This window comes from Lissotriton helveticus, chromosome 8 (assembly GCF_964261635.1).
Source record: "Lissotriton helveticus chromosome 8, aLisHel1.1, whole genome shotgun sequence".
NCBI lineage: Eukaryota > Metazoa > Chordata > Amphibia > Caudata > Salamandridae > Lissotriton > Lissotriton helveticus.
The window spans coordinates 905,435,288-905,447,907 of NC_136069.1; the positions used below are offsets into that span (position 1 = coordinate 905,435,288).

The following is a 12,620-nucleotide window of genomic DNA, read 5'->3' on the forward strand; positions in this document are numbered from 1 at the left end:
CACACTTATGGCGGCCAAAGCGGTACAAAAGGGGGTGGTGATGGACGGAGCATCTGAACCAATCAAACACTCACACCCAGTCAAAAGATCAGGGTTTAATCCATCACCGTTCTTTAGCCCACTCTGCCACCCCAGTTCAGACATGGCTATATGCAAATCAGTCTGACCCTGTGCCTCATGGGAACAGTCCAGCCCGAACTGCCAAGCCATGCCTTCCCTGGACCGGAAACAAGCTTCAGAGGACCGGTGATGGATTAAACCCAGATCTTTTGACTGGGTGTGAGTGTTTGATTGGTTCAGATGCTCCGTCCATCACCGTCCATCCGTCCATCACCATCCCCTTTTGTACCGCACTGCTGTAGTGACACTGCTCAGATGTTTAGGCAATTCCTTTAACCAATGTGTTAGATCCAGTCATTACAGTCACAGGTTTGGGGGTCAAGTGGGAGAGACCAGACTCACATTAGGAAGAGGTGTGTTGGAGCCTTGCTATCAAAAATGGCACTGGTAAACATTTTTGAAAACTGCACATGGAGAAGAAAAATCTGTAGGACCACAATAAAGATGTGCTTACATTTTATTAGGATTTTACATTCAAAAGTTAAAGATGTTGCCCTTTAAGAACTAGATGGTACCGTTGTCATTCTACACAGTATAATAGTAAGCCCAATTAAAAAACACATAAATATTCAGTACATTTTACAAGTGAATTGATGCTATTTGCTGCCACAAAATGGCTGGTTTTGTCCAAAAACAATAATCAGTTGATCTAACATTAGAAGGCCTATGTAATTAATCAAGACAAGTATAACTTCATTTTGGCTAATGTACCTTGTAATAAGAATGACACACAGTATTCAGCAGACCACCAATGAATACATACTGTCAATCTACTGGTGGTCTCTAAGAATTAAGCGAGTACAGTTATTTTCCATGTGCATGTTGATGTAAGCAATATAATGTAATAATTGCGAAATAAAAATTTATGTTTTTTTCAGCATTTCTAAATAAAGATTAACTGAGGTGGTAGAGTAGCCCTGTTATTTTCCAAAGAATTAATGTAAGTGTGTTATCTGGAGGCATCCTTAGTCACTCATTAGAAAAAAGAAACAGTGCACAGCCTATTCGGCTAAAATACAAAAAAAAAACTTTGCCCAACTCTAAATTAAATAGTAGCTATGATATTAAAAATTGCAAATCTATAATTTTCCATTGCAGATTACATTTCTTTATATTTATTTAACAGCTATATATAGTGATCCTGCACCGCGTGCTTATTAGGATGGTTTACTCATAACTCACATGGCAGCTAAGCTACTATTATATTAGCCTGGTATACAGGACAATAATATTTTCAAATCTATGGCGAGCCAAATAGTTAAAAGTATATTGATTTACACATAAACAACATAAATGAAAAATAATAAAATTAAAATAAAATAGTGTCTACTATGTGTGTCGTTGGGGTTCTTAAGAACGTTCAAGTAGGCATATTGCTACATTTCAAAACGCATAGATAGCTTTTAGGAATCTCTGGTAACCATACGAATACAATGTACTTGAAAAAATACAGTGAAACGTAAAGTAATGTCTAACGAAATCCGTCAGCACTGAATAGCTACATCAATGTTCAGAAATAACCTTTTCCTAAATAATTTATTAGGATTTAAGTAATATTCAGTTCAATACATATTCCAAAAAAGTAGTGACATAAGAATCACAGCAACATATTGAAAAGTAACAGTTTACTTCCAGAATGAAAAACAAAGTTATAATCACTATATCGGCGGGCGTACACACATATTGACACACTTATATGGGCGCTTTCTCTCTCTCTCCCTCTAACTCTCTATCATTCTCCATTAGTGAGTTCCTCAAAAATGTTCAAGAGTTTGTCATCTATCATAACGTGCATTACCAGAGCTTACTTTGTAAAAAAACAAGTGGGAGGGCCCTCATCAGGAGGACACTGCAGCTTGCACCACACATTGCCCCTGTCTGTGCAGCATAACTACTAACCATCATACTCTTACAAGTGTGACAATCGGACTATTCCAGGCCCAAAGCTATAAGAATAGCTTGGACGGCAGGTAATAGTCATTTTAATGTATACTGAATTATAATTGACTGTTGTTGTGATCCTCTCAGACAGCGCCATCTTGTGGCACACTGCCACAAACGCTAGTGTTGACAATTAAGTGCCAGTGCCGAGCACCGGAAACCACCGGCTCAATTTAAGCACTGTGTATTACTAAATTCATTACGTACATACAATACATGGTGTCTATGTTTTGAAGACCAGGAGAATAATAGCAACATTTTTTATATAGCTATTCAAATCACACCTCTGCCATTTCAAATGTGAAGTGTTGCAAGAGATATATTGGTAGTCTGTAGACATTTGGCGTTTGCTTTTCTTTTCCAGGAACGTGAAATGGAAACAAAGAAGCAAGCTTTAGAAGAAGAAAAGCGTCGCAGAGAGGACATCGAACAACGTCTGCAAGAAGAGACAAGCCAGAGGCAGAAATTAGTTGAGACAGAAATTAAAATGCGCGAAAGGCAAAGAGCTCAGGTAAGTAAGAAATATTTGTACTTGGTTATAGTGCACCCTGTATCACGGACACCTCTATCATTATTTTCAAATTGCAACATTTCCTTTGGCAACTCTAGGGGGTAACTTGAAGTACCAGCTCTTTAGCTGTCAGCACAGAACATTACAAAGAAATGGACTGACACTCCCAAGTCACAGATGCATACTGTGTGCGAACGCAAAACAACACACTGTTGTAAATACTGTGCTCTGCCTAGAAATAGACCTAGCAGAGCATGCTTCAACACTGGGCAGGTAAAAAAACATAGACAACCACACTAAACCCATGACCTTTGATACATGGGAAATGTGGCTGAAAAAGTAAACCTTTTTTCTGTCCAAAATAAAGCCATCCGATCCAGAGACCTACTGCAAGACTGGATAGAGGAGAAGACCTGACAAATAAAACTCTCTGCTGTGTCTTAAGTCTGACACTTTGTTGGAGTTGTCACCCACCAAAATGACAACTTGGGGGCCTATTTATGACCCAGTTTGAGTGGTGTTTGCACCACGCAATGCGGTACATACGCAACACAAAACTTAAATGAGATTTATGAAGCCACACAAGGCCACTTTGTGTGGCCCTGGGTGGCTCCATAAATCTGGAGTAAAGCAACATCACTGCGTTGGCATATCTGCCCTGGAAAAGCATTTCATATGTTTTTGACACATTCCCAGATTTACCATAACTGGAAAACCTGGTAATGTGCCAAAAAGATACGGCTTCCCAGGGGAGGCCTAACGAGGAAAAATATCCAACGGTTGTTTAGGTCTTGCCTGTGACAGGGCATGCGCTGCTACGCTCTTGCTTGCGAGAGATATTGTATACAACAAAAGGCTTGCAGCCCACACATTGCTTAACATTAGTTGGATTCATTGTCACTCTTATTTGCTGCCTTCTAATCGGCCTGTGTGTGATGGCTTCACTTCCTCTTCTTTCAACTGGAGTATGGACCAAGTACTGATGGCTTCATCTTAATTGCTGTCCTTCCGCTAATCATGCTGTGATTGAGGGACTACTTTTATTTTTTCTTCTTCCCCGTCGTCCTTGTTGAACCTCTTCCCATTTGAAGCTACACTTTACTATGCCAAACACACTTAAAAAAAAACCTTTCTCCTGTGAATTGGATGTTTATTGTGGTAACAGATGTTATCTACTTTTATTCTGAGAACAGATGTATTTTCACTAAGACACGGGCTCCATTGTTTTCTTCATGCGATACAATTTCTTTGCTAAATGTCATATGTTTTTTTCTTTTTCACGCACGTGGGGATCAACTAATTTGCTCAGAATCACAGGGGTGTTGAGCGGAGACTTCACAAGCATTGATGAAGCCAATAGATCTTGCCTTTGAGACTATTGGCATAACAATTACTTTTTGTTCATGCTATACAACGTGGGCTTTGCCGACTTTGGCAATGATTTGTAGCCAAGCTGTATAGCAGTGTGGCTGCTGTGCAGCATGGCTATAAATAGCAATAATAGGACTACGGTGCAACCAGCGCTAATGCACGTTAAAAAATAAATGTGCTTTAGCCCTCTCTATGTCACAGATCTTTTTTTAATTAGTTTAAGCCACACTTCAAAGCATCTGTGTTGCTGTACAGAACGGCTACACAACATTGCCAAAGCCAATAGCTTTCATAGGCGAGACATATTGGCTATGCCAATGATTATTTCCAGGTCAATCAGCATGGCCATTCTAGAGGCTATCCAAGATATTGCCCTGGTCGGAAGGAAGAATGTAACGTCAGAGTTTCCACTTATAGCTCTTTTCTAAGATCCATATCTGCTGTTTAAACCTCCTCAGTGCCTGGTCGCCAGAGATCTACCAAATGCAGGCATAGGAGGCTGGCAGAGCCAATCAAAATTGCAGAATCAAAGAGGTTTGCCCAAATCACCCTCCCGTTACACAAAAAGGTAGTGTGGAGGAATAGATATCTCAAAATTACTAATAGGGTACAAGTAATTACCCTATTCAAGGTACATCATCCCGTCTTAATTTCTACTGCATCAAAAAACCACATTCCACTCAGACTTCATTGTTGAAACAATTCCCCATAGTATTATTGAAAAATTAAACATGGACAAAAACAGAAAACATCTACACAAATACATACATATACTCTCTTGTGCAAATAAAGTACATATCAACTGTTCAAGTACATATCAATTGTTCATAAAACAGATAATCTTGTATCTATTCCTTCTGGGCCTCATCAGGACTAGGGTGAAGAGAACAACCTAAAGTCATCCAAAACCAAAAATAAACATTAAAAACAATTGCCTACGTGTGTCACAGGATGTGCTGATCATCTGGGCATGCAAAGGTGCCCCAACAGGGCAAAGGCATGCCCAGTCCCCCCCGGGAAAAGGATGTGAATGGAAGCCCGGTCCTAATAGAACACAGAGAGACAGCCACCTATTTACCAGGAATCTGTGATGCACATAACTATTGAAAGCACCCAGAAAGATGTGCTGCATTCAGAATCCAAGGAAAGTCAACAAGTCTTGAGAAATACACTCACTGGGCCTTCCACAGGCTTGAGTCTCTGGGGAGGGACCCCCTAGCAAAACACAGGCCTCACACCACGAATATAAATACCACTCGCTGAGATCGGGTACACTGCAAAGTCAAGGTTAACTTAAAATGTAAATGTTGCAAGTATAAAAAATGACCACACAAAATAGTAAAACACACAAGATGATGGACGGAATGTTGCACAATGGCAAAACATTCACCCCCAGTCACAGATCTGGGTTTAATCCATCATTATTTTGCTCACCAAGCCACCCCAGTTCAGACATGGCCATATGCAAATCAGTCTCAACCCTGTGCCTCATGGGAACAGTCCAGACCGAACTGCCAAGCCATGTCTTCCATGGACCGGAATCAAGCATCCTAGGACCGATTTCTGGCTATCAGTCGTCTTCAGCCAGGATAGCTCGACTCCAGTGGCGTAGTGAGCATGGGCCCCACGTCTGGGCATACCCTTCCCACATAGGGTGAACAGCAAAAGACACTAGATGATGGACGGAATGTTGCACAATGGCAATTGCACCCCAGTCACAGATCTGGGTTTAATCCATCGTTATTTTGCTCACCAATCCACCCCAGTTCAGACATGGCCATTGGCAAATCAGTCTTGACCCTGTGCCTCATGGCAACAGTCCAGCCCAAACTGCCAAGCCATGTCTTCCCTGGACCAGAATCAAGCATCCTAGAGGACCGTGTTTTGCTGTTCACCCTATGTGGAAAGGGTATGCCCAGACGTGGGTCCCGTGCTCACTGGAGTCAAGCTATCCTGGCTGAAGACGGCTGATAGCCAGAAACCGGTCCTAGGATGCTTGATTCCGGTCCAGGGAAGACATGGCTTGGCAGTTTGGTCTGGACTGTTCCCATGAGGCCCAGGTTCGAGACTGATTTGCATATGGCCATGTCTGAACTGGGGTGGCTTGGTGAACAAAATAACGATGGATTAAACCCAGATCTGTAAATGGGGTGAATGTTTTGCCATTGTGCAACATTCCGTCCATCATCTTGTGTGTTTTGCTGTTCACCCTATGTGGGAAGGGTATGCCCAGACGTGGGTCCCGTGCTCATTATGCCACGTGAGTCAAGCTATCCTGGCTGAAGACGGCCTATTGCCAGAAACCGGTCCTAGGATGCTTGATTCTGGTCCAGGGAAGACATGGCTTGGCAGTTCGGTCTGGACTGTTCCCATGAGGCACAGGTTCGAGACTGATTTGCATATGGCCATGTCTGAACTGGGGTGGCTTTGTGAGCAAAATAACGATGGATTAAACCCAGATCTGTGAATGGGGGTGAATGTTTTGCCATTGTGCAACATTCCGTCCATCATCTTGTGTGTTTTGCTGTTCACCCTATGTGGGAAGGGTATGCCCAGACGTGGGTCCCGTGCTCACTACGCCACTGGAGTCAAGCTATCTTAGCTGAAGACGGCTGATAGCCAGAAACCGGTCCTAGGATGCTTGATTCCGGTCCAGGGAAGACAAGGCTTGGCAGTTCGGTCTGGACTGTTCCCATGAGGCACAGGGTCGAGACTGATTTGCATATGGCCATGTCTGAACTGGGGTGGCTTGGTGAGCAAAATAACGATGGATTAAACCCAGATCTGTGACTGGGGGTGAATGTTTTGCCATTGCGCAACATTCCGTCCATCATCTTGTGTGTTTCACACAAAATAGTACACACGTTTACAAATTGGCGTACCTATATAGTTTCTGCTCCCCTGGACCTTCTAGAAGTAAGTCAGGCACCACCACGTGCATCCGAATATATCCTCGATGTGGTGAAAGTGAAAATAAGAGCCCTCAACATCTTCCGGTGGGTATTGCATTGCACAAATACACCAAATATAACCCCCATCAGTGGAACTAACATGGACAAGGCTCGGGGACCCGACGCAGGCTCCGTATCATTAAAACACTTACTGGTTGAAATGAAACCAGTCCCGCCGGTTTAACACCGCTCCGTGGCTGACAACCGTTACCGTGGGTTGCAAGCTTAAGTAGACACTCTGCGCGCACCCAGTCACGTGCTACTGCCGGGACAATAAAGGTGGAGGAAATACTACTTACAAATGCCAAAGTAAATACCATGGCAACTTGTAAACACTACATAATCTGAAACAGTGCTCATCCCGGTTGGGGGTCAGAAAAATAAAATAATGGATAAGAAGAGGATCATATAGTGATTGGTGCTCAACTTGTGATCCGCTGAAAAAAATAGTGTGGCGGGAAACAAAGGATCCGACGATTATATAGGGGCTCATAATTCATGAAAATAAGATGCAACGGACAGGTCAGTATCCAATGGGGTGAAAAAAACACATAAAACTCAAGTGGCCGGAACTCCTGCACCAATGTAGTTTGTGTTCAGACCCACACTGTGCAGTTCTCACTGAACAGTCACTTGTTATATATCACCACCGAAAACTTTAGCTGACTCAACAAATACCACTGCATTTCTGTAACCCCAGTTCTAAACCTTCTAAAATAGGTGGGTTCCAATTGAGATCCTTATTACAGTTCCATAGCGGTGAACTAAGGAGAACCGAGGAGCGCCTGGCAGCTAAATAAACACAAAGATTGGGCAGGGCTGGCATCTTGGCACCCCAATTCCGCTATAAGTGTCACATCTATGGAAAAAGTCACTCTACTTTCAGCACATACTGCACACAATTTACAACACTAAGAATGACCCTACGGTCCAAAAATTATGATATAACAATATAATACTATATCACATGATTATATCACAAGATAAGATAATCAGAAACAAAATGCGTTGTGTTAAAACTTAATCATGACACAAGTACAATTGCATCAACCAACATTAACAGCCCAAAGAAAAAACTTTCCTGAAGATTGCCACAAATTGAAGTCAAACAATCATGTAATATTCAGATAAAATCCCAAATTTCATCACAGCCATTAAGGTCCTGCACCGCAGTTCTATATTTTTCTATCATGCTGCTTCAAGTCGATTTAAAACAGTTTGTAGCCTCGCCTTGTTGTTTGATTTGACCACCATTAATACCGACCAACTGATGTCGTTCTCATCATGGTTGCATTGTAGATAGTGTTGGACTAACAGGGCGCCTTGAGTCCTACAACGTATCCTCGTTTTATGTTGCAACACACTCATTTCTACTGGCTGCATTGTCTGCCCTATGTAGGTTTTACCACATGGGCATGTCAGGCAATACACTACATTTTTAGTATTGCAGTTGGAAAAATTCAGCTGAACATGCTTCTTACCGTTCAGCATCACACATTTAGAATCAGTGGTCAGAGGGTATGCTGCGCAGTTATTACACCTAAAGTGCCCTACCAAAGGTGCGAGTCCCATCATACCTTTTATGTTTTTTTAAGATTGCGAGGGACGTGCCGATTTTACCAATTGTTTGCGAAGATTCTTTTCCTTGCGAAGACAAGGCCCTCGGAATATTTAGATGGCTCACTAGGTTCCAGTTCCGTAATATAATACACGTGATTAGCCTTGGGGTTATATGTTAGCACACAAGTCAGTGGGTTTAAGTCGAGTTTGGATTTGGGAGTCAACAACTCCTCTCTCTGTGTAAACCAAGCTCGCTTGATTGCTGATCTTATCAATTTCCTTGGGTAGCCTCGCTCCATTAGTGTGCCGATTTTACCAATTGTTTGCGAAGATTCTTTTCCTTGCGAAGACAAGGCCCTCGGAATATTGAGATGGCTCACTAGGTTCCAGTTCCGTAATATAATACGCGTGATTAGCCTTGGGGTTATATGTTAGCACACAAGTCAGTGGGTTTAAGTCGAGTTTGGATTTGGGAGTCAACAACTCCTCTCTCTGTGTAAACCAAGCTCGCTTGATTGCTGATCTTATCAATTTCCTTGGGTAGCCTCGCTCCATTAGTGTGTTCAATAGAATTTCAGCATTACTAAAATAATCTGCCCTATTGGTACAATTACGTCTGATTCTGAGAAATTACCCATTAGGCAAGTTCTCATTCAAACTTCTTGGATGTCCACTTGTGAAATGTAATAGCGTATGGCGATTGGTGGGCTTAGTATACAAACTCGCCTCCAATTTCCAGTCGTGGTTGATGATCCATACATCGAAGAAGTTGATCTTCTCATTACTATATGACATTGTGAACTTCAAATCTGTCGTTCTGGAGTTCAACCAATGGTAAATATTCTCGAAGGACTCTGGTCACCATTCCACACCATCATGATGTCATTAATAAACCGCATCCACTGTGCGGTGTGTAATTTAAAGGGATTTGATTTGTTAAAAATGTATCGGGTCTCAAAGCAATCCATTACAAGGTTGGCTATTTCTGGGGCGAAGCAATACCCCATAGCCACCCCCTTGACCGGTAAATACAGGTCATCCTTGATTGCGAAAAAGTTATTCTTGAGGCATATTGGAGCTAGTGAGGCAATACATTTTGGAGGCACCTGATGAGGCCGCTCTCTCTTGTCCAGGACCATCATAAACACTGCTAGTGCTTCTTCCTATAGAGACTTTCAATATCGAAGAGACCAACAGCTGTTTGTACCTATCAAATAGTGAATCCTCCACTTTAGCTGTCAGGTCTATCGTGTCTCTAATGTAAGCCTTAGTTTGAATCACGAAAGGTTGTAAGAAAAAATCAATATACTTGGCCGCAGGTTCCAAAAGTGAACCGCATGCCGCTATAATCGGCCTACCTGTTGGTGGTTCACTATTTTTACGGATTTTTAATAGGACGGATATATTAGGCGCTTTCTGAATAGTGGTGTTCAAATATTCATATTATTTTTTGGGAAATAACCCTCCTTCCAACGCTTCAGTAGTTAAATGTAAAATTTGGGCTCGTAAGCGCGGTGTAGGATTGTCTAGAATGGGGCGGTAATGATCTCGGTTATTAAGCTGCCTCATTATTTCCTTGTCATACTCGTCGCTGTCCCACAGTACGCTCCCCCCACCCTTATCAGCAGGCTTAATCACTGTCAAAGGATTCTCAGTCAGGTTGAATGGTTTTAAAGCTCCATGGCTCCTCCAATCATGGAGGAAGTAGAGGGTAACAATATGAAATAGGTTGTCATGTGACAAAAATATTTCAAACACTACATCAAGCTAAACATTACATTACATGATAAGTATAGCAAAGTAGTCATGGAGTTAAGAATAGTAAATATATACCTACTATGATGATGTAGTGGTAGCCTATGTTGTGAATGCAACATGTTTTTGGGGTTAATACTACTGACCTCAATATAGTGACATATCACCTATGGGCAAGAATTTCCCCCACTATTGCTCACCACATTCACAAGCTTTATGCTCTGTGCGCCCAGCAAAACAAGTTTGGAATTGCTCAGATGCAATGTGTATTGTGCTTCATCTGGAGCACTTGTCAGGAGCGATAGTTGTAATATATCAAACGGGGTTGGTATCATTTTTAATTAGTTCGGTGAAAGCTGCCTTGAAATAAAGAGAATGGGCTTGTTTCCTCTCCAGTGACCAGATGCATTACTGTGTGCAAAACAGACGTGTGGTACAATGGACCTCACCACCTACAAGTCTATATGTTAGGTAAATAACCCAACAAAGGTCAAGGACCCCAGTAGTGGGGGATGAAGTGAACTTTTAAAAGTGGAGAGCCAGTAGCCAGTCTCCACTCAGGAGTACAGGTAAAAAAGCCTGTGCTCGTCTCTGAAGTCATGCTGCCACTACTGCAAATCGCCACATACACTGTGCAGAGGTCAGTAGGGATGTATGTCATGACAACGCGGGCTTTACCCCGCGCTGCCATTACGACGCATCCATTACAAGGCAAGTCGTTACAACTACTTGCGCTGTAGGCACTGGATTGTGGAATAGTTTAATTTTCTATTCCAACTCCAGCCCACGTAACAGTAGGGAAGGTGTTGGAATAGAAAATAAAACTATTCCTTTACCAAGAGCGCCCTCCAGCGCAAGTCGTTTTAACGACTTGCGTTGTGATGGCAGCGTCGTAATGGCAGCGTGGGGTAAAGCCCACGTTGTCATGGCTGTTTACCGTCAGTAGCCACTCTGACTCCGAAAAGGCATACACTTTGGATGCCCCCTAACATCAGGGCCAAGATCCGTTAACAAAAGGCATACAGTAATAATTCAAACCATGCAGGATAGAGGAACAGGAGGTGATAGACTTCATTTTGTTCATTACATCAGACAGAGAGCTATGCTTCATGCACTCAGTAGTGAAGCAGACCGCATTAGAAGTCGAGGAGATTAAAACTATATGCAGATTTGCTCAAATGTAACCTCATTCACAAAGATTCTTTAAATATCAAAGTTTGTCGAAAGCATCTAAAGTTAAAAGTTTGCAAGTGGCTGTCTCATCTAGGCACGAAGAGATTACCTAAAGTCAGGGTCACAGGATTTAAGCGATTTTGCGGCCCAAGCATTTTCCGCATAATTACGGATTTGCCACATTTAGCACATAAACTATCATTTGGTGCATAATCTGCAGAGTTACACAAAAACATTTTTTTTCCAGCTCAAAGGGGCTAAAAGTTATTAAAAACATGTTAACACGCTGCAGCGCAGTGGAAGGCCTTTCCCAAAGGTTGACTGGTAATTTGTCTGTTGCTTATTACTGTATTTGGGTGTTAAACTGGTATACTAATGGGTGAAACATTTTCTCCGACAGTGTTCACATGTAGAAAAATGACCAAATAAAACAAGCATGATATATACCACTTAACGCTGCATAATTAGCTTTTTCTTGTAACATAATTTAGTCAATACTGTCGCAAGTATACTATTACATCCGTAAATGGTGCAAAAATAAGCAGAAGCGGAACCAACCGTGGAGTGTCAGTGGGATGGTCAAAAGATATGCATTACGAATGAGTCGCACACCAACACAATTGTAACTTTGTGGGTATTCACAAACAATGTAATGCTTTTTCAGACTTATCTGCACTTCTAAACTAAAAAATTCGATGAGCCAAATCTAAACTGGTGCAGAAAATGTGGAATGGAGTTCCAATGTTTGCATGTTCCAATAAAAGGAAAAAATGAATTAAATAAATACATGTAAATTGCCACTGGTTCTTCTACAGTACATAGACTGTAGGAGCCTCTAGGAATGAATGGAAAACGCATGCACATAATCGCATAACATTACCAAATATGCATTCCGCATGAATACATCAGGGAGTTTTGTGACCGAGCCGAACAGTCCTCAAACTGCAGTGAGTAGGCAAACGGCTTGCAACTAGCCTTTTTAAGAGTTTTTGTGAATCGCCCCATTGTATGTGAAAATAAATTGACTGGGGAAGTGAATAGGCATATTGCGAAATAAAAAACCTGTGCATAGAGTTAGGGGAAAAAGGGTCTAAAAGAGTAAACCAGTATTCTGTGCATGGTTAACCGGTTTTGGAGACTAAACTGGCAAACTGCATTCGAAAGCGAGCTCAACCAAAGACCCCCATCTCATGTCAGAAACATAGGTCTACAAGGGAGCAGCCAGAAATACCCCCCTA

The 12,620-nt window shown here is 42.0% G+C and overlaps 1 protein-coding gene across 1 annotated transcript in view; it reads left to right on the plus strand.

Moving 5' to 3' along the window:
* Positions 1–12,620, plus strand: part of PHLDB2 (pleckstrin homology like domain family B member 2) — a 453,671-nt gene that overhangs the window by 413,809 nt on the left and 27,242 nt on the right. The window contains exon 15 of the mRNA XM_078657711.1: positions 2,426–2,572. Coding sequence (XP_078513837.1) covers positions 2,426–2,572 — 147 coding nt within the window. The remainder of the gene's footprint in view (positions 1–2,425; positions 2,573–12,620) is intronic.